Raw genomic sequence first — 23,268 nt, forward strand, 5'->3', positions numbered from 1 at the left:
GTCATCGGGCAGGAGGCGGGGTACACCTTGAACTGGTTGCCAGCCAATCGCAGGGCACATACAAACAAACAACCATTCGCACTCACAGTCACGCCTACGGGTAATTTAGAGTCGTCAGTTAACCTACCATGCCTGTTTTTGGGATGTGGGAGGAAACCGTAGTGCCCGGAGAAAACCCACACAGGCATGGGGAGAACATGCAAACTCCACACAGGCGGGGCCGGGGATTGAACCCGGGTCCTCAGAACTGTGAGGCTGACGCTCTAACCAGTCGCCCACCATGTCGCATATGTTGAGTAATTAACTAAATAAACATTCACTGAATAAGACATGGCAATTCTGCACACCAACGCAAATTATGTCAAGACTAGAAAACAGTCAAGACATTGTAACGCACTCAACGTTCTACTGTATGAAACGTAAATTATTTTTTTTTTATTCTTGTTTCTGCCCACCCAAATCAAGCACATAAATTATACACTATTCAACCGAGCCCACCGAGCCCTGCCTCTAAAACATGTGGTAAACAACTTGAAGGTCTCAAAGTACCAAAAACAAAAGCTGTTATTTTCTTCTAAAATAAAAAAAAAAACAATAACAAAACATCAACCAGGACAATGAATTAAACTCTAATGTGATGATGCAATGAGCTGAATCTAAAAAAAAAAAGTTTTTTTTCTTAAAATTAGTGTAGGTGGAAAATTAGTTTTATTGTTAATAATTTGTTACATTTTTACTGTATTTATGCTGACTTTAAATAATAAAGGCCACGCTTTAAAAATGTGTCCTACCAATATTTAGTGGAAAAACATAAAGATTAAATCCTTGCACTGATATTGAAGAATACAGAATTTGGGTCGAATGTCACGCAAAACTAAGGGATCCAAACCACTATCATGCTTATTTTCACATTTGTTATTAAGTTAAGGTATTGGGTTTATTTTTGCTTTATGATAATGACAGTCAAAAAATAATAATCTCTGTACATTTTTAAATACACATTTTACATTTTTGGTTAAGGGTAGAAGGTTAGAGGTACATAATTATTATTTAATTTGAAAAAAAAAGTCAATTCAAGTCCTTACAAAAGTCATATGGCAGGGAATTTTTGACAATTGACAATTTGCAGAGTGGAGGCTGAAAGGCTGCAAAAATCAGTTATTAAGAAACAGTGCAGTGTGATGGACAAAAAAAAACAGTTGGTACCATAAAATCTACCACATGGAGGTCCGGCAAGGAGAGCCAGATCAGGGGATGAAAACCAGGACAGATAGACCATAATTGGGATGCCCTCACCAATACAGTTTGTGACCTCGTTAACCCCGGCGGCTCGTTAAAGTCTCGTTACAGCAGCATTCTGCGAGTACCTTCTTCTGTCACACCTTCATTAAGCCCATCGACCCACCGCGCTTATTAAACACATTCATTACCCCGAGTATTGAACCTCTGTTGCCGGCCGGCCCCTGAATGCATCACAGTGGAGTGCGGGTGATAGGCAAGCGCGCAAGTCGGAAAAAAGAAGACTGAGTAAAACATGTTACTCACATGTAAATAAATGCGCACGGAAACGCGCGCCTTCTTGCAGCTTATCAATCATCACTAATGAAGTCAGTGATTAGAGCAGGTTTGGCCTCTCAATCAAACAGACAGGAGGTGGCAGGTAGGAGATGGGGGGGTGATTGAAAGAGAGGCGGCGGACATGAGCGTGAAAAGAGTTGGAAACTACAACAGTGGAGCGCGGACCTCAGCCAAATGTTAGAGAAAGTGGAGGGGGGGAAATGGGCCAGCAACAGTTTCTGCTATCAAAAGCATGAGCTCTGATGAGAATGAGGCAGTAAAAGATTGGCCCTTATTTTAAAGTCAAACACAAGACAGCGATTTCGGTCCTGCTCAAAGCCAGTTAACCCCTCGTACAACACACAGGTGTGAAATTAAAACACTAAATATAACAACTAAATGAACTCAATAACAAATGTAACAAAGTTGCAAGCAGTGACAAACAGGCACTCACACCCCTTTTTCATAGCAGATCCTTGAAATGATCCTAGAACTTCCTCCCCAACAATTTAATGTCACCCATCTATCTATGATACCCTTATTGTTAGAGATGTCTACCCAATTTCATATTGATCGGTCAAACTGGTGCCTAACTTTCTAGGGTGCACTACTGACTGGGTTTTAGATATGCATACATTTTTATCAGGATACACCACATCCAAAAATTGGTGAGTTTTCCGAAATGTTGAAGCACTCGATAAGGCACTTAATTCGTTGAAATAATATAGCAATTCCAAGAGGGCATTCGCCTCCCCTGGTGCTCGGGGTGAAAAAATGTGTGATACACAAAGGATGATGTATGACGATGTGGCTGTACCATTTTTATATTCTGGCGAGGAAGAAACAGTTCCATGATGACTCAAACTACAAATCAAGAAAATCAATTGCTCCAATAAAAATAGAAAAAAAGCAAGAAATGTTGGTTACCCAGAAGACGACTGTCTGGTTCATGGAGAATAACAAATGGACTGGACCGTACCATTTTCTATTCTGGGGTGGGTGAGAACACTTCTATCACATTTCTCTAATAAATCATAAGACACTACAATTTTTGTCGACTTCATGGAAAACAATTGTGTTAGATGACAGGGCTCTACCATTCACACAACGGGAAGGGGAACTAGTTCCATCGTGACAGACTGCAAAAAGAGTAATGATGCAGAAACATTTTTGTTTGTCTTTCTGGGTGTACGTTAGATAGCAGGCTACTTTTTGGTACATGGGCAAATGACAGAAGACCTTAGGATTCAATTAACAGGACTTTACAATTCAAATGCTGAGATGAGGTAACGGTACCATTGTGACTTACATAAATAATTTTTTTTTTTTTTTTAAATATATATATATATATATATATATTGCGGGCTATTTTCGGGTTTACGTGAAAATGACAGATGAACATGATTACCATTCACACATTGGGACAGGGTAATGGTTCAAATGTGTATTAAATGCACCGAGAAGGGAAGAAAATCATGATGCGCCAAGTTTGTCTCTGGTCTTATGTCAGTTAACTAATGGATAAGCACAATACCACCAGTCACTTTACTGTACTACTGTAATTATTAAGCGCCTGTCACTTAACTGTATGTACTTCATATTAGTCACTCACCAATGATATTGCCTTTGCATTTACATGTCATATCTACCTCACTCACGCAACAATAGCATTATTTTTATATTTGCACTCATATCAACCCAATCCACATCACACTATTTTGCTGTTTTAATGATTTAAGTGTTTTTAGAGCTCTTTTACTTTACTTTAACCATCATTTCTGAAATGTGGTCCAGTTCAGAGATAGACATTTTTTTTAATTCTCTGTACATCTAGTACACAACTTTAGAATTGTCAAAGCTTCTTGAAGGAAAACAAAGCAGGCTACTTACCGGTTCATTGAAATTATGGAGGATTTTAGGATTTGATTAACAGCACTCAACCATTTAAATATTGGAATGGGGAAATTATTCCATTGCAACTAAAACGGCAAAGATAAAAAATAAATTAGTTCTGAAATATTTTCGAAATCATGAAGCACCTAATTTTTCTGGCTGTGTGTTAGTACAGCCAGAAGAGACTGTGGTTCTCAAACTTCAAAAAATACTTCGCTCTCCAATACCATCATAATGGCCAACATGAAAATACAGTAGCGTAAAAATGAGGGAAAGGTTTTACTCCTAAAATTGAATATCACTGTAAGCCACTACAACATTCTGCACATTTGTACTTTAACACTGCGCATATGTTTATGAAAAAAATTATAATGATTCAATTCAAATGTAACGCACAATCAATTCAAATGTAACGCACATAACAAAAACTGTAACTAACTATATGCATAAAACAAACACCCTTCTTAAAGATTAAATGCAAATGTATAGCACCTAAAAGTTAAATTCAACTGGAATGGATTTTAAAAAATGTACTCCACTACTTGAAAAATAGCATAGCTACTGTGCATGAAAAGTAAAAAAAAATTGTACTGGATAAAATCTAAACAGTTTAAGCCACTGTAACATTATGCAGAATTTAAACATTAACACTGTGCTTAAATCCAAGAAAATAAAAAAATATATGATTTGATTAAAATGTATTGCATAATAAAAGTTAAATGACAATTGTATCTAAGTAAATATTTATTTTTAAATCTGCCGCTTTATCAAGTATTTGGTTGTAAGATGGCGTTTTAGATGCAAGGGTTTCATGCATCACTGCTAAGACTTTTGCCACATACCACACACTGAGTACCACAAGAGAGGAGCCCGTACCTTAGCACACTTTCAGAATCACTGGCCTAAAATGTTGGGACTACACACATGGGACTCTACCATTTAAATACTGAAGCAGGGGGTTTTAATGTGACTCAAATAGCAAAAAGACGAAATAACTGTGTTCATTTATTTTTACAGCTTTGCACCAAAACCTTTTGCTCATTATCTGCTAAACAACAAAAGAACAAAGATCAAAACAATATCTTGCTAACACTCTTTTGTGTTTGGCAGCAATTAGTAAAGTAATTAGTTCTAAGAGAGCGTTTTGTTGTTTTTTTGTTTTGTTTTGCATGTTGTTTTTTTTCTCCCAACATCACACACACACACACACACACACACACACACACACACACACACACGACACAACCGGATCGTCAAGGAAAACTATTCATCACAGTGTCCGCTGGACTAAAAAGGCCCACCACTCCATTCCGGTTTTGAAACGATGACATCATCGGTGCCCTTCTCAAAACAAAAGAGAAGCTCATCATCACGGGTGAAAGCAAGAGGGACAGTGAGTGGACGAAAGAAGAGAGGCGCAAAGGGATTAAGAGGAGTAAAGGCGTCACACGGCACGGTGTCACACAGGGCCGTGAATCACGGTGACATCCCTGGCCAGGTGTCAGGAGCTGTCGCCATCTGGAGCTGGATAAACACACAACGCAATGCTCTTTAAACACTGAGGTCATGCAGGTTGCGGTCGAGGAAGCCTGGGTTAAGAAATGGAGAAATATGAGATTTAAGTGAGTGCTTTCAAAGCAACAATAAATCAGTTAAAGCCAGCTGCGCACCAACCTCACAGGCGAAGTAATACGGTAATGGTAGTGCACTATCTTTACTAGTGCTGCAAACGCCATATACAGTATCTCTACACAAGTGAAAGACTTGCTCACATCTTAACGTTTGCAAGCTTGCATCCTAAAGGCCTGCTCTCAACGGCCACAACATTACGTACACTTTCCACCAACGCAAAAGAAACTAGCGGACATTGAGCGAAAGGCAGGGAACACTGAACTGGACACCAGCGAATTGGAAGGCATGTGTATTGGGGTTGTACAGACTAGTCTACTAGTCGACTTCACTACTCCACAATCATGCCCAGAGCTTAATGTCGACTTGTCACTAATCATGTGTTTTTGACTTGAGGTGGAAGCATATCCTCTTGCAGCAACAGATGTTCGTCACCTTAACTGATTTAAATTGTCTTCTGTTTCTCGATCTGCAGCTTCGGTAACCGAGGGAGAAGAAAAATCCAGGCTCCAGTAGGATTTTGAACAACATCTCGACTCGCACTATCAATGTGGAAGGACAATAGGTAATCATTCCACTACCCATGAAGAGGTCCGTGAATTTTTGCATCCATCCAAGCCGGAGTACCCCAAGCAAGCATGCGGGAGAAAATGCAAAGTCTTGAGCCGAGATTCAAACCCTGGACGTCTCAACTGTGAGGCAGACGGGCTAACCACTCCAACAACATGCTGCCGCAATAAAGACCCAATATCAGAGAACACAAATGAACATTTATCCTCTTTAAAAAAATAAAACAGATTAACAGAATGTTTTTCTTGCTTATGTGGTCAAAAGAAGCTGTAGCAAGGGATCATTTCAAATTATGTGGGGAAAAAAGTTGGAACTCCTCTTTTCATATCAATAAAAAAAAAAAACATTCACTGACTACCTCTCCACATCGTGCATAATACACTGATTTTATCTCGTTAATAATTATTCTTGGATTGATATTTTATTTGCACATAAAGATTAATTTATTTAACCTATGGTTGTTATTCGATCAATGCACTTTAGTCACTGTAACACTCAAATTTTCATGATTCTGATTGGGATACTGTATGCACTAGACATCTCATTAAATCCACAACCTGATGTAGTCCAATGCAAGAGCTGTATTCACCATTAAGCCCTTACAAAACTAATAATGCTCAAGGTGTGTGTCTATTATTCTTGGTTGTTTGCAGTGGTGTACATGTTTCACTTATTACATTATACTGAGAGGTGTTCCTAATACTGTGTCACTCATGTAGCTAAATAAGTAGGACAACATTAGAAACAGGTCTCAGTGTGATGCAGTACAGTTTTATATAACTGCAAACACCTCTGACTGCGTCAATCAAAACTGAGCAGCATTATATTTGTGAAGAAAGAATGTTTGACACAGCTCTTGTAGTGGAGTGTGCAGGCGTGTACATGTTACATAAAATAGTAACTTTTAAAGTAGAATAAACATTGAGTATTGTCTTTTTCTGTAGTAAAATGACTTTGAATGACCATTTGAGAATGAGTTTATCCCAGCATACAGTATGAAGCTCCTGCTTCTGGGCAGTCTTACCACGCCCTCTGGAGGGAACTGACAAAAACTGCAACACAAAGACCCTGACTGTTTCTGGTGTCAAGTGAAAAGACAACTTCCAACAAACAAACAAATAATAGACATTGGACAGATAAAACGATTTCCAGAAAAAGGTTTTGGATGGGTAAAGAATCATAATTCAGGCACCAAATGTGGGAACGTGGAGAATGGTGAACATTTCCAAGGATTTTGTTTGTGTGTTGCACCAAATGCAGTTTAGGTTTGCATCGCTGAGATGCTGTTGATATTTTTCTACAATTGTAGAACTGAAAGAGATTTCGACCACATTTTCTAACTCGCCACCCACATTTCTGGCATTCAGTTGACAAAAAGACCAAATATTAAGAAGTGTTACTCCCACTCCTGACCTTCCAATTCCAAGAGACCATCCATGCCACACACCACAGTCTTCACCTTCGTTTTTAATAAGGCATTCCACCTGTGTGTTTGAGCACATGTTGATCACGATTCTTATCCCAGCATAACAAATGTCGAAACTAAACCGCCAAGGTGAAACATCGCTTTAGATGCATGCTTCACAGACTTCTAATTCCCCCCAAAAAAAGAAAGGCTTTTCCAATTTTCCTCTTTGTTTTTATCACTCTCCACTTTAAAGCGTGTTTTGTTCGTGGGCAGGCCGGCGGAGGGAACTTATCGACGGTGTCCGTGTCTGAGTGGAGCTGGCTGTCCAAGTTGAAGTCGGAGCTCATTAATGCATCTTATTACTCTTCAGGCAAAAAGCGGTAACAGCTACAAAGGCACACACACAAACACAAAAAGGCATTTTGGAGGAAACAGATCGATGCAGAAGCACTCGAAGGAGGATACCGAAGAGAGGAAAGCGCTGTTCCCTCTGAATAAACACACAGAATTTAAAGTGCGGCAGGGATTCAAGTAAAACTTTTTAATACTAGAATGAACATGGACACTGAAAATATGTATCATCTTTCATCAGTCTATAAATACACACAATTAAGGAAAAATGCACACTTCTCAGGCTTGCCCTATCAAAGCACAGGTTTAAAAAAAATGAAAGAAAATATAGTTCTCATTAATTTAAATAAAAACTGAAGTGTCCTGGGAGGAGGTCAGGAGGCTAATGAAAGATCGAGAACGATAACGGTGACACAGAGGTACCACAAAATTTGAATGTCCCTAAAGTTGCATCAAAAGTTTCTGGGAAAAGTAGGCCACGAAAGTCACACAAAACTGAAAAGGTCAAACCGCTGACAGTTAAGAATGTTAAAAAGCAATGATGCATGAAGTTGACTGCCTTCAGCAATTCTCCCGCTCTACCCTTCCGTATTCACTGTACACCCACCATCACATTTTTATTTTAATTAGTTTAACAGATGTTCTTTGTACAAGTCAATTTTACACTTTTACTCAAATCTTACTTCAAAACGCTGTAGAGTTTTATAATAATGGCGACAATGAACCTGGAATGGTTTTGGTCACATGAATTAAATGTTCATACAGTATTGGGTTAATTTGATCATCTCAGGCCAGATATGTTAACATTAACATTGATATTCTTAAAAAATGTGACATTACAGTAGCGATTCTACCATGTGGTATTTGTGTTTGGTGAAGTGCCCACTGCAAAAGCCACTACAAGGAGCCTCAAACTAATGAACTAATTCTCAATTAAGTATAATTTGCTGATTGAAAAAAACAATAAAGGCTATTAATGTGGGCGCCCGGCTCATGGTCTCTTTGCAATTTGCACACACTAGTCATCATAATAACGAAGGCCATATGCTGCATAAGCACAGCAGGAGAGGGGTATTGGCTGAAGATTGGCTCATTTGCATTAGACAGGACTGCCCAAGACAGGCATTTTTTTATTTTATTTTTTTAAGAGGGTGAAAAGTTTGCTATGATTCTTGATCTTTGAGGTATAATGACTAAAGTACAGACACAGAGACATCCTATTAAGGCACCTGGGAACTGATCTAAATGGTGGGGAGGCAAAAAATGGTAACAAGAAGCATAAGTGCTAAAGAAATCACAGGCACGCAGGCATCTAATGCAGTGATTCCCAACCACTGCGCCACGAGAGAGCATCAGGTGTGCGCAAGAAATTATCCAATTTTGCTGAATGGTCCCAAAATGACGACATGATTTATTTTCAAAATAGTTTAGCTTTTTTCATCTATGCCTGTGACATATGGTGACAGGTAGAACAATTAAATGCTCTTCCAGTAGACTGCAGAATGTACAATTGACCTGTGTATCCCACATGCTGCCATTTATACAACAGAATAACAGCGTTCTGGTCAATTAAACAAGCCCAGATTTCACATTAAGACAATTTGTGAGTTAATTGAGGTGAGATCATCATTATTTCAGTACTGTAGTATATAGTCTTTGAGATATTTTTGTTCTGTGAAATTTTTCACATAAAATATGTGCTGTGCATTACCTAAATAAACGTTGGGAAAAACTGATTAACTATCAAGGGTGGTTTATAATTTGCAGCGTTCAACTGCCACCATCTGATATCCAAAAAAGTCAAGCCTTTGAAGACTCTATGGACGTGACACAATACACTGTTTGTCCATTTGAGTGTGTGAGCTCAGAGTGCTTCTATTTATGTGTAATTACTGTCAAATATGTGAATAAAGTTTCCACAGGACATTCCAGTGCAGCTGGCAGCTGTTCACTTCATCAGCTCCTGCAAGTGTGTGTCCCTGACATTTTTTTTTAAACAAGGCCTCTGTGTGTTGGTACATGTCAAAAGGGCGATCCCATAATGAGCGACAGCTATCATTAGCACGTCCTTTGTCTCTGATGGCCCTATAATCTGGTTAATTAAATCTGAAAGTGTCAATATACAATTTAATCTGCCTGATTGGACCGTCAGGGGGTTCGCTGTCATTCTGACACCCACAGAAAGTAGACCGCTGACAGGCCGTCAGACCAGAGGCGGCCAAGAAACGCTTTGCTCTCCGACAGATCGCCGTTTCATGTCGATCCACACACCGTTTGTGCTCAAAGAAATAAATTCCCTCCGTCCGAGTCTGAAAAGTGTCGGAGAATGATGGGGGGGGAAAAGCGTCAAAAGCAGCACAGGCTCTGATTGAAAATGCAAAGTAGTAATTAGCCCCAAATTGAGGGCACATGCTAATCTATGTTCGGGGCTTCTGCAATTCCACTCACATTCTGGACTGATTAAAATTGTAAATAATCAGTGTGTGTGTGTGTGTGTGTGTGTGTGTGTGTGTGTGTGTGTGTGTGTGTGTGTGTGTGTGAACATGCTTTCAATCCTATTGCAAGAAAATGAAGCACACGCTCTGTGATTTTAACAAGACAGGAGGGCAGATGAAGCACATTTAAGAGAGCGTTAAAAAAGGAAAAGTGCTTCCCAGGCAAAAAATGTCCGCCGATTGCAAATAGCATTTAATTGAAAAAGAACAGTAGAGCAAAGTTGCCAACACAGAAAGAGGGTTAAATTGTTCAGTTTTTAGCTTATCCACCAAAAGTTTCATTTTTGTCTTTCCTCTATCGCTGAAGTAAACTGAAAAAAAGAGGAATTTGTTATTCTCTGAGCCTTTGCCCTTCCGTGTGATGGGCGACAACGGAATAAGAATGGGCAAAAGTGGTGGGGGGGGGGGGGGGGCACTCACTTCAGAGGATGAAAACAATACTTGAAAGGCAACCAGTGCCATAAAAGCAAATGTGACATAAATAGTGGATGAGCACCTATAAGGAATGCAGGGTCGCTGCCAAAGGGACTATCTGAGACACCATAGAGCAACCCACTTCTCTAACAACACATCACTCTCAACTTTGTGTCACTCTGTCAACCAGCAAGTTAAAGCTGGAGACATTCTGAACATGACAATGCATCAAGAAAATCACAATTCTAATTCAAAAATCAACCTGCCACAACATCGACTTCCATCCATCCATTTACTTAAGCACTTGTCCTCATTAGATCGGTGGATGATCTGTAGCCTATCACAGCGGGATTTGGCCGAGAAGTGGGGTACACCCAGGACTGATCGCCAGCGGGGCATATATAGACAATCAACTAGTCACACTAATATTTACAACAGTGGACAATTTTGAGTCTTCAATGACCCTCACATAACATGCGAGGCTTTGGAATGTGAAAGGAGTACGTAGAGAAAACTCACACAAGCACGAGGAGAACATTCAATCTTTACACAGGGAGGCAGGCCTAAAGCCAAGATTCAAACCCCGAACCTCAAAAATGTAAAGCAGACGTGCTAACCACTAGATTGACTGTGCTGCCACCACATCAACTACGATCCATCCATTAACACTTGTCCGCATTAGTGTTTTAGCTGACCTGGTGCCGATCCCAGCCGACTTTGGACGAGAGCGAGTGTACACCATGGACTGGACACTAGGGGGTGAACCACTAAAGACTTTTTGTGGTCAACTACAGTGTGATGAAAGTCGCATCCAAGTTCGTTCATCGATGATACCACTTATATTGTTTCAGCACAGTACAGTGGTCCCCATACTTTTTTGCGCCACTTACAAGTTTCATGATAACACATTTGGTGGCTCTGTGGGGACATCTTGCGTTTAAAAAGACAGAGTAGATTTTTTAAATTGCTAGGGGTGCTTTGAAACGGTCGCCTTCCCAATTCACCCGAGCAAGGTGCAAGTGCTTTAACCTGGTTGGCCGAATTGGGAAGTAGTTTGCCCATATACCAGATTGAAGGTCACATTTAGACAAACAACCATTCACACTCATATTCCCACCTATGGGCAACATAGAGTCTTCAATTAACCTACCATATATGTTTTTGGGATGTGGGAGGAAGCCGGAATACCCGCACAAAACACCACATCAAATTGTACATATTAAATCCAGTACAAACAAACCAACATTTAAATAGCATAGCGTTCAGTGCAAGGGAGGACATCTGAGGACATTCCATTATGACAGAAAACTATGACAACATGAAGACATGGACACATCACTAATGATGTGTCCAGTGATTAGAGGTAGTGCTGCTATTAGCGGTTTGGAGTATTTCTTTAAGGATACATGAGCAAAAGAACCTCGACACGCTACTAATACAGAAAGACCACCCTCCAGCATGGAAAAGAAACCCCACAAACGACGACAAGAGGAAGGAGAAGAAGGGCAAAAACAAAGGGAGGAGGCGATTGAGAGACCACACGGAAAACATCCTGTGGCGCTTTCCTTAATCAATGAGAGGAAGAGAAAGAGGAGAATATTGTAAAGGCACATCGTCCATATTAAAAGCAGATAACATACAGAAGGATGATCTCATTGAAGGTTCCTTCGCAACATTGAGTTGTTTTAATTGTTTGAGTACAACCTGGCTAAGCAGCCAGAGAGCCTAGACATAATAATTCCCACTCGGACTTCTTATCTAAACTCAAAAAGAATGAGTGCCACAATCTCACATCTGAAAAACGGCTGTGACGCCTACTGCTGTGCTGAGATGTTAATAGAAACAATATTCATCTCTCAGCAAGAGGCTATCCCTAATATGTTGAACAATTAAGTTGATGAATGGGCTTTTAACAAACTGAGCTATTGTTAACAACTGTGAGTGGGCTAATTCATCAAGCTCTTTATGGTTTTACTTTGGAATGAAGAGACAAATGAAAGGGATTTGGGAGCCGACATGACAAATGAGCAGTTATATTCTATTTCTATGCGAGAGTCCAGAGACACTGAGCCAAATGACCAATAAAAGAGGTTTCGTGATAGCCGTTTGGCAAAGAAACACTCAACTGCACTGCTATGAATACAATCTGTGCCAGAGGGAAGAATGCAACTGGCTGGCATTTTTGGAGTAAAGAGTCAAATAGCCCTATCTAGTGGTAAATTGAAGAATAACACACTACATTTAAAATCTATGCAAAGCGCTCGTCCATCAATGTTCAAATTATTAATCGTAGAAGTAGTGGAATTATATTAATGAAAGATCTACATACAACATGCACGAGTGGCTTAAAACATCACTAAGTTGTGTTGCAGGTTAAAACTAAAACACATTTGAAAAAATAAAATCAGTGTAAGAGCAAAATAAGATCAATAATTCCAAGCTCAGCAGGTCAGTGAAAAATTGTCTTTCAAAAAAAAAAATCCTGCTGCTCTATAGCATCAAAAATGCTGCCTGGTGACCTCAAAGATGAAAATAGTTCAGTCCCAAAAAAGGATCCAAAAGCCCAGCAGAAACAAACAAACCAACATTTAAATAGCATAGCGTTCAGTGCAAGGGAGGACATCTGAGGACATTCCATTATGACAGAAAACTATGACAACATGAAGAAAACCAGACAAAAACACTGTGGGCCCTCTAAATGCATGATGAGAACTGAGGCAACAAACAGCATTCAAACAAAGAGCACGACTAACCAGTTTGTTCTCCTGCAAGTACAATTTCTGCAGTTTGGGGCATCCTTTGGCCAAAGCCACCATGCCTTCATCGCTGATTCCGTAGCACTGGCCTAGGTGAATGTCCTTCAGCTCGCTGCAGCACTCTCCAAGCTGTAGAAACAGAAAACAATGGAAATTAGACATTTTGTTTTTCTCCTTAAGGGAAGCTATGTCTCCAGATGAATACCTTTATGAGCGCCCTGTCTGTCAGTCTGTCCTGGTTTCCCACATGCACTTTCACCAGCTGAGGACAGTGTGCAGCCAAGGCAGCCAGGGATATGTCCCCCAGCTGTTTGCATCTGTACGCTGTGTACTTCTGAAGGCCAGGACACTGAGAGGCCAGGGAGAACACGCCGTGGTCATGGACGCCCCTGCAGTCAGAGATGTTTATCTCGGTCACATTCTGCCTCCGAGAGGCTATTTTTGCCAGGAGATCATCGTTTACCTGGAAAAGCAGGGTAGGAATACAGTTTGTCAATCCACCCTCCGTTAATTACTGAAAAATGTGACAATTGTGTGTTTTTGTGCTCAGGCCAAAGCAATAAAAGTATTACTTTGACGCTATTTTGGTGGTGTTGTCATTTAACTCAATGGTCTTTTGTCGTCTTGTGTTTGAGATGTCCTGTTTTTTTTGGCAGTCCTTGAATGCACCTTGTGCCGGGGAATAGTCAAAGTTTGTTTGTGCTTCTCTATAGCCTGTGTAGTCTACATTGTTGCTACAATTCACTTATGTTCCCTAAGATTAATTATTGTGTGTAAACAACAAAATTTGAGATTAATGACTTTTACTGTTTGTGTAAAATGCTAGTCAGTGTATGCGAGTGTGTTATCTAGGCTAGTATGCAAGGTAACATTACTGATGTTCCCTAACATTTATTATTGTGTGTAAATGCCAAAATTTGAGATTAATGACTTTTACTGTTTGTGTAACATGCCAGTCAGTTTATGAGAGTGTGTTATCTAGGCTAGTATGCAAGGTAATATTACTGATGTGCCTCATTGTACACTAAATACATTTGTTGATGTAACATGACTGTATGATTGTGCACATGCTAAATGAATGGGGTTGATGCTTTTGTTTGTGTTGTTACAAACAACAGTAAATAAATAAATCAAAGCAGAATAACCAGTCTACTTTAACTTCAGCCAACCCATCTGTACCTTGCCACTTTGAACATTGAAACTTCTGGAGACATCATACGAACCCTTTTTTATGATCCAATCTGTTCTAAGTGCTTTGCCGCCATCTTGTGGCATCTATTGACAATTACATTACATTGGTGTCATCAAATACTGGCAGATTTTTGCTATTCTCAAAAGGGCTCGAGCTCTCCTTCTCAAATAGTGGGGGGTTCACTGTAATTCCCTGTGTAGTATTTCCTATGGAGAAAAAAAAGGACCCACCGAATATATCTTCTGTGCGTTGACTTACTTGGTGTAGGCCACTGAGGTCAATTTGCTTCCAGAACTGGAAGTCTAAGCAAAGGTCCCTCCAGTACTTGCAGACTAAAGAGGCACACAAGCAACGTTCCTTCACCGTCAAGTGTGAGAGAACCTGTAGTGAAGCAGATGTAGGTGATGACAGATATGTATCTTTTATAAAAAAAATAAATAAATAAATAAATAAAAAAAAAACTTAAAGCCAAGCCTTGGATGACTGCTGACCTTAAGAAGGATGGAAGAAGGCAAGTGGTTGATACTTAAAGGGTCAGCAGCGTCAGAGCCTTTGGCCTGGCAGTCGTCGTGGTGCTGCAGGCTGGCAGGGGACAAGTCTGAGCTGTGAGACGGATCGACCTGAAGAGCCGACCCGCAGCAGGCGTCGGCCGCTGTCGAGGAAGAGGATGATGATGGAGAAGAGGAGGAGGAACAGGGCAGCGGGCAGATGGGAAGGTGGCAGTGGCCAGTTTGGGAGTTCGAAGAAGCCTCTGCCACGCTTCCGCTCACTCCTCCGTTCTCTAAGCTACCGTCGGGGTCAGAAAAGGCACAGCGTGGCTGCTTGTTGCAAGGGGTGCATCTCTGGACCTCGGAACACTTCCTCTTACACACCTGTATACAGGGACACACACAGATCACGTTTACGTAAAACCCAATACTTTTGTGCCTTGAGATACAAGTTGAATTCATTCCTTGAACACACTTGTAACTCAAAACACTTGTACCTCAAATCATCATTGACTATTTTAATGAATGGAAATACCATTAATCTGTTCCACCCCCCCCCCCAAAAAAAAATGGAATGTGTTCTTTTAAAAGGAAAATAGCACTCGATGATATTGCACTTTATAAAAACATAGTAATAACATAATTAAACAGAAAATTCAAGCTTGAGCATCGTTCTGACTGTAAGCCTGTGTGTAGACCAAGACCACCAGTATGATACATCCATCCATCCATCCATTTTCTGAACCGCTTATCCTCAGACATCCGGACATACAAAAGGAAGATGAGTAAGCTGCAGTAATATTAGTTGGTTTTCGCAGATGACAAATATTAAACAATATTTAAGTTGGGTTTTTTTCCCCTATATTTAAGCACAGGGTTAATGTTCAAACTGTGCAGAATTTTACAGTTGATTACAATAAGATTAAATTTACTCTTTAGAACTAGAACGTCAGTGTTGTTTTTTATTAACACTTAGGCCTACTATGCTGCATCCGAATGTTGGTCATGATGTTGGTACTTGCTATTCATTTTTTCAGGTGGTACTTGGTGTAAAACGTTTGAGAACCACGATGGGGGCGGAATCGATGAATAGATTTTTGTGAAATAAATCTGACATGTTATTTATAGGCCAACCCTAGATCCATATTTCATGAGCATCTTACCATCTCGGCGTAGTCACTGCTGCAGCCAGGCACAGGCACAGGAATGGGCACAGTCCCAGAAACGCCAGCAGTCCGAAAAAGAGCCGGTGGTGGAATGAGTTTTGTCGGGACAGCTGACAATAGGGTCCTCCCTTGCCCCTCCCAAATAGCTAACTCTGGTGAAGAGAGGAGGAACTTGGAGCAGTCCTCGGGAGATGCTAGGGTGGCGTACCGCTCTGTGAGCTTGGAGGCCGCGACTGCCGCCGCGCTGATTCCGACTCCACCGACGCCCGGGACGGTGATGCCGGTGACGCTGTTGTGACAGCGGCCGCTGCCGTTGACGCCGGCCTCCAAAGGGTCGGTGTCCTCGTTGAGACCGCGGCCGTCGCTGCTGCTGTGGATGATGAAGCACAGCATGCAAGGCCCCTGCAGGAAGCAGTTCCTCTTCTTCTTCTTCCTGTGATGCTGCTTGCGTGTCTTCTTCTTCAGACGGTAACCATTTTTCGAGAGAATATGGCCCATATAGATGACTCGAGAAAACTCTGGAAGGGAAAAGGATAAAATGTGTTTAATTTACAATTATAATAATGCTGCATTATACCAGAAGTGAGAGCTAATAACTTACCCCCTGCTGTATTTACACCCTCATACATCCACTTTCTACAGCGCGTGTGTGTGTGTGTGTGTGTGTGTGTGTGTGTGTGAGAGAGAGAGAGAGAGAGAGAGAGAGAGAGAGAGAGAGAGAGAGAGAGAGAGAGAGAGAGAGAGAGAGAGAGAGAGAGAGAGACAGACAGACAGACAGACAGACAGACAGACAGACAGACAGACACTTTCGGCCACAGGCAGGGTAAATCCTGGACTGGTCATCACCAGTCAATCACAGGGTCGCATATAGACAACCACTCACAAAGCTATGGACAATTTAGTCTTCAATTAACCTAAAATGTATGTTTTTTGGAATGGGAGCTTGAAACCCTGAACTGCGAGGCAGACGTCCTAACCATTACTGCACGTTGCTGCCTCATGTAACTAAATGTCTGAAATATTCAAAATACATCTCAATATGCAGTTCTACACCACTGCAAACTGGAATAATAATAATAATAATAATAATAATATTAATAATAATAATAATAATATAAGTAAAGGAACAGCCCTCTCAGTGCACTACAAACTATGTATTGTTATCTTTGTAAAGGCAAAACATCTAATCAAGTATTTTGTTACACTATGAAAGGTTTACCTAACAAGTCAATGTCCCAACCTGAAACCTAATGTAGTTGTTTGTCTCACTTTTCAAGCACAAACTAGGCAATGGGATAAGTCCAGCACTGCTTGATTTACACAATGACACCGTTTTCTACACAGTGACTTCCTCTTTAAATCAGGACCGACAGGATGCTATTAAAACACTTTAGCACTCCTTGCTAAAGACAAGACTGGTACTTAATGCAAAAAAACTCATTCTCTTTCTCCCAAGCTACTACAGCTCTCCCTCCAATCCTGACCGTGGAAGGGACATGCCATGAAAAGTACCATCCTACAAATATTTGGGCATACAGCTTGACGAAAAGATGTCCTTTGATGTGCATATTGGGTACCTGCTGAAAAAGCTTAGGCCTCAACTGCATTTTTTCAAAAAAAAAAGTGCTTCCCATTTGAAGACAGGAGGAGAATTGTGCAGTGAACTATGAGTTCCTTTCTGTCAGTATTAGACTATGGCAACATGATTTACATGCTGCATGCATGCTCCATCCTCCCTGCTTAAAAAGCTGGACTCTGCGTATCATGCTCCTTTAAAATGGTTGCAGGCTCTCGTGTCCACCATTACAATCGTCCTCTCTGTATCAAAGAAGAAAACCGCACATTTTGCTGTATATCTTGAAGTCTTTGCCAGGTACGCTGCCTGTATATATCTCCAGACTTCTGTTCTTTAACACTTTAGTTGCACTCTTAATACCAGATGAAATGAAAATAATGGTATTGCTTTTTTGTTTGTTGAGAAGTCAGAGCTTGGCAAAGCTGCATTCTCCTACAATGCCCCCTTTTTATGGAATGAGTTTCAACAGCAACTTTGTCTAGAATCACTCCCTACTGTGTCACAAAAGGTATACTAGACCTTCAGGAAACATGTAACTGTTTTACCTCATGCTGTTGCTGACTCGATTATGCTTCTTCCTACCGCACTAGTAGCCTTCTGTGTTTATGTTTTCGTTTTTGGTTTCATGTTATATTATGTATGCCCGGTTTTTTTGTGCATAAAACTTCCTGTGTGCATCTTGGCCAGGACTCCCAGGAAGACGAGATCTCTATCTCTAATTGGACAATACTTGGATGAATACAGAATAAATAAAATAACACAGCAACACTACAGTTTTACAAAGAAATGGTCGCATGGTGGCTACCGAATGAAAACAACAAGGTGTAAACAAGAGAACAGGTGGTCAGATGAGGCATTTATCACTACGGTGATGATCGAGTATTTGTAAACCTGACCATTGCGTCATCAGTTGACATTTTCTATGCATCTTTGCAAGCTTTAATGAGTGATAAAGATGCGACTAAGAGCTGTCCTGTCAGGCTAGCTCGCTCAATCTACTCAATGCTAAAAACTAGCTGTAGCAACGACAGCAGACATCGCTCACCAGTTCGCACGGTGCTCCCACGCTTGGCCGCCGAGCTCACATAATAGTCGCCTTCTGGCCGGTCGAGATGAACGCTGACACCGCCTCGTCGGGGGAAACAAGGACGCGGAAAAGCCCCGTTAGCCTAGCAGCGCCCAACACTAAACAGCGGCAGCTCAAACTGGGCTCGTCAGAACACTTCCGCACCGTGGGGCAAAGTACGGAAGCTGAAGAGGGGCGATTCGTAAAACGGAAAGCCAGTGTTGCAGAATTATCAATTCGTCTAAAATGTATGTGGAGTATTTTAGTATGTATTGTCTTAAAAGTGTTGGTCAGCAGGCAGCAGCACGGTGGACCGCCTCACAGTTCATAGGTTCGAAGATTGAATCTTGGCTCCGGCCTTTCTATCTGGAGTTTACTTGTTCAATCATTCAACCAGAAAATAAAAACCCATTGAGACACCTGAGGTCTCTTTTTTTTAAAGTGTGATCTGTCCAAGAAGGCAGTGCACAATTCCCATTAACACAATACAGTGTATGCAAAAAAGAACACAGCCTACCTCGCCATAAAGGTAAACGTAAAAGTGTACATAAGAGAACATAGTACTGAAAGTACTATTACAAACCGAAAACTACTGTCGATAGACAACCATCCATCCGCAATGTAGAGCAGTTAATACTGACCAAATGTACAAAATGCAAGCACAACAAAACAACAACAAACTACCACAACACAACGAGGAAGATTTAGAAATTAAATTTAAATTTTCTTTTTTAAATTAAACCCTTTACATAAATGTATTTTTGTGTTAATATGAGTAATGGGGTTGTGTTGATTTGAGTTACACACTTGGGTGAAATGTTGAAAAAAATATGACAAATAGGTGGTGAGCGCCAGTGCAGTTACATTCACGTCATTTCTCTTAAGTCATATAGCTCACTTTTTTTCTTCTCCTCGGGGTGACTGAAAAATGTTTTAGTAATACAGTTTCATGTGTGTTGAGAGACACAAAAACAAAGCAGAATTGTTACAATTTAGTGTGTCTGAGATAAAACAATTTTATTTACCATTAAAAGGAAAACATACACAAAAAAAGCTGATTCCAAATGTATTTTATATTATATTTTATATGTAAGTTAAGTTAATGAGTCATCAAGTCTTTATTTATTTTATTTTTTTTGCATTTTGTGTAGCGTCTTGAGAATTTCTGTCAACTTTGTAACGGACAATAAAGTTTTTCTAAGAAATGTAATTACGCATTCATTTATTTAAAGTTATTAAATTTTATTTTATAAATGTGTATTATTGTGGTATCGTGTGGCTAAATAGAGTAATCTACACACTGTGTTTTAAAAAATATATATTTTTTTTAATATTAAACACCAGCTAGGGTCACGTTTTAGCGGATGGGCGTGGCCTTCCAGCCTTCGCTGAACATCTAAAAATAGCCTTAAGTGGGGAATTAAATGGCAGAAGTAAAGTTGCCCGTAACGCGACAAATCGAGAGCGAAATAACTCGGGACAGTGGATCTCCTCCGGTCGACGTGCACCTCCGAAACGTGGAGGATTGTTTCATTTACGACCGCCACGGAAAGTCCATCCCGTTCAAGAGTTTGTATCAAGACCGGAAGTCGATCATCATTTTTGTGCGGGTAGGGAGAAACTTTTCATTTGCCATCCATCTATTTGGCAGTAGCCTTTAAATAAGGATTTGCAAAGAGCACAAAGTAAACTTTGTTGCGCATTGGTGGAAACAGAGGGCTGAACTTTATACACGTGCAAGAAGATGGCAGTTCGTTTGTAACCAATGCTTTGTGTTTGTTGGTTTTGTCCCCACAGAATTTCTTGTGTTACAGCTGCAAAGAATACGTGGATGATCTGAGCAAAATACACAAAGAAATTCTGGAGGTGAGTATTAATAATAATAATAATAATAATAAAAATAATAATAATAATGTGAATGAGTCTGGGATTTGTTTTCCCTCAATTTAAAAAGTTCCCAAATGCTTTCATCGAAATACACATTTATTACACTTTACACAATGTTTCTGGTCTTGCTGAGCGACTGTTTTCCCACGTGCCCATAAACAGCTGGACCAATATGGCGAGGTAAGTCTTCGTTACCATGACGACCGGGGCAGAACTCGGGTGTTGGAACTAGGTATGCGGCTATTAATTCATTCCGTGACCACACTCAGTAATCAGATTTCACCTTTGAAATGAATGGAAATGCAATTCATCTGTTCCAGCCCCTGTCCCCGAAATAAAAAAATAATAATTCATAAGAAAAAATGCACTCAACAGTCTTGTCCTGCATAAAAACACACTGTAATAACATTTGCTCTCCACATAACCTGCAAACATGTAAAATGCAAGCACAAAACGACTGTTCCTAATGTATTGGCTGTCCTCCTTCTTCTGTGGGGTCTTTTGGCAGTTTGCAAACCGGCTTAATGGTGCATTACTGCCAGCAACTGATGTAATGTATGTGAATTGCGCCGGAGAGAAAGAATCACAGCAACTGCACTGTTCTTGTTTGTTGAAGAGGGTTCACCTTTAATTCAAAAGGCTTCTTCACATCTAGAATTTTAGGTGTGGAGTCTCCCTATTTATTCAAGTTATGTTCAGTGATAGTTTCATCAGTGCGCTATTTTTATGTCAGCTGGCCTTCCTGACACAACCCACCCATTTTTTACATTTTTTATTTTTCCCCGGGCTTGGGATTGGCAATGGCTGAGGTTTTGCGCATTGACTGGGAATTGGCCCGGCGCCATCTGCTTAAAAAGTAGCTGATGTTTTGAAGCCGCTTATCAGAGCCAACGCTGTTAGCTCATGCTAATAAATGCGTTCGACAAAACTCAGTGCAGCTCTGCTTACCGTTTGGTTTTGCCATAGTGTTTCAGGTGGTGTAGTCCCTAGCTCCCAAGTAACGGGCGGAGAAACTTTGTGTGGTGGCGATTATTATGTAAATAGCCTCAATTGTACAATAAGGATTTATAGTTCTTTGTTACTTATATAGGTTTTGGTGGGTTTTTTTTCCCAAACAAATAAAATGGACCAATAGAAAGAAGGTATACTTTTACAGGTAACTAAAAAAAAAAAGAGGGTGGGGTTTGTTTTTTTGCAGGATGCCGAGGTTAGTCTCGTTGTCATTGGTCAGTCTGCTCATCGTCACATACAGGTTGGTACTTCTCTTCTTGTTATCCTTTTAAAAGTACCGTGTTAAAGTAGCATCAAATCATATTTGAACGTCTCGTCCAGCCTTTCTGCTCACTGACAGGATACGCTCATGAGATCTACGTTGACCCCGAGAGGATCATTTACCGTAAGCTGGGGATGAAACGAGAAGAGAAGTTTACAGTCTCAGGTGAACTCAGTAAAGTAATAGTTGCATGCATTGATGCCGTGAATGAGAATCCTTTCATTTGTGCGTGAAGCCCAACCGAGTCCTCATGTGAAGTCTGGTATCTTCATGGGCCAAATTAAGAGTATATGGAGAGCCATGACGAGTCCTGCATTTGACTTCCAGGGTGATCTTCATCAGCAAGGTGGAGCCATCATTGCAGGACCAGGTCAGCTCTTATCTCTAAATGGTCTTCTGTCACTGTAGATCAGTGAATCCCAATTTTTAATTTATTTTTTACAAAAAGCATCAATTAAAAAAAATACTTCTCTCAAAGTACCACCATCGTTTTAAAATACCATTGTGTAGATTATGCAAACTTTGAACACTAATACTGTGCTTAAAAAGAAAAAAAACTCTTCAATAATGATTCAATTCATATGTACTGTACATACGTTAAATGGGGGAAAAAAATACCTTAATGAATGCTTTAAAATAAACAGTTCTTAGAGATTAAATGCAAATGTACTGAACTGTACTTGGGCAGTGATTCTTTTGCACACCACACTTTGGGAATCACTGCTGTAACTCATTCATGCTCAAAGGTCCGACTCTTCGCAGGCTCTCAAGTCCATTTCTCCCATTTTGACATGAACCATCTGGACCACATGCCTATTAACTGGCTGCTGCAGCTCGCCGGAGTTCAACGCACTCTGAACTTCAGCAATAAAGCAAAGGTCATCCATGTGTAGCCGCCCGGCATGCACAAAGTGGAACATATTTGCCTGTCGTGGAAATCTGTTGTTCATAGCGATAGTTGTATTTACACTATACTTACTGTAATGCCCTCGCACGTGGGAAAGGAGAGCCATAGTCGCGATGCGCTTTCAGCCATTTATTTAACGCCAAAATAGCAAAACCCAAACACAATGAGCACACTCGCTCAGGAGCTTCTCTTGGCCACACCTCACGCCAAGACGCTCACACCCAGACGTCACATGCCACCCCACCAGGCCCCGCCTCTTAAAGGCACATATCTATCTGCTGTGAAATTAAAACAAAAAAATCAAGTAGTGACAGGCCGTTGGGGCCCCAGGAAGAAAAACGTTTCTACTACTTTTCTAGATAATTCAATTGTCCAGTGAAGTTCAAGTGGTAAAAGAAAGCAAGTGAACTCAACTTGAAAATGACTGAGAAAAAATATACTGTATATTTGCAGTACATACACATTTGAATGATGCGCTTGAAGCAAACTCGGCACAGCGCATACGGTTTGATGTTCGTTTGCACGGCAATGCTCTACGTGTGTATTTTGATGGGTTGGTTGTTGATATTGTTCACTCCAGAGATCTTAATTGTGATCATGATTATGAAATAAAGTATAGTTTCTATTTCTCGACTACATT

The 23,268-nt window shown here is 40.5% G+C and overlaps 2 protein-coding genes across 4 annotated transcripts in view; one reads left to right on the top strand and one right to left on the bottom strand.

Moving 5' to 3' along the window:
• Positions 1 to 18,710, bottom strand: part of fbxl17 (F-box and leucine-rich repeat protein 17) — a 245,879-nt gene extending 227,169 nt beyond the window's left edge. For both annotated transcript variants that reach the window (XM_061671939.1, XM_061671938.1), the window contains exons 1-6: positions 18,541 to 18,710; positions 15,917 to 16,437; positions 14,757 to 15,137; positions 14,524 to 14,646; positions 13,279 to 13,536; positions 13,071 to 13,202 (exon numbers count right to left, since the gene is read on the bottom strand). In XM_061671939.1, the coding sequence (XP_061527923.1) occupies positions 13,071 to 13,202; positions 13,279 to 13,536; positions 14,524 to 14,646; positions 14,757 to 15,137; positions 15,917 to 16,417 (1,395 nt within the window). In that variant the 5' untranslated portion in view covers positions 16,418 to 16,437; positions 18,541 to 18,710. The remainder of the gene's footprint in view (positions 1 to 13,070; positions 13,203 to 13,278; positions 13,537 to 14,523; positions 14,647 to 14,756; positions 15,138 to 15,916; positions 16,438 to 18,540) is intronic.
• A 1,244-nt stretch (positions 18,711 to 19,954) lies between these two features.
• Positions 19,955 to 23,222, top strand: prxl2c (peroxiredoxin like 2C). 2 transcript variants are annotated; one of them, XM_061673375.1, is made up of 6 exons: positions 19,955 to 20,171; positions 20,359 to 20,427; positions 21,623 to 21,700; positions 21,781 to 21,886; positions 21,957 to 22,091; positions 22,484 to 23,222. In XM_061673375.1, the coding sequence occupies exons 1-6, from the start codon at positions 19,986 to 19,988 to the stop codon at positions 22,612 to 22,614; spliced, it is 705 nt and encodes a 234-aa protein (XP_061529359.1). In that variant the 5' UTR covers positions 19,955 to 19,985; the 3' UTR covers positions 22,615 to 23,222. The 2 variants fall into 2 exon arrangements, with proteins under 2 accessions (XP_061529359.1, XP_061529360.1); XM_061673376.1 differs by having other exon boundaries at positions 21,647 to 21,700.
• Positions 23,223 to 23,268: the final 46 nt, after the last annotated feature.

This window comes from Phycodurus eques, chromosome 3 (genome assembly GCF_024500275.1).
Source record: "Phycodurus eques isolate BA_2022a chromosome 3, UOR_Pequ_1.1, whole genome shotgun sequence".
Taxonomy (NCBI): domain Eukaryota; kingdom Metazoa; phylum Chordata; class Actinopteri; order Syngnathiformes; family Syngnathidae; genus Phycodurus; species Phycodurus eques.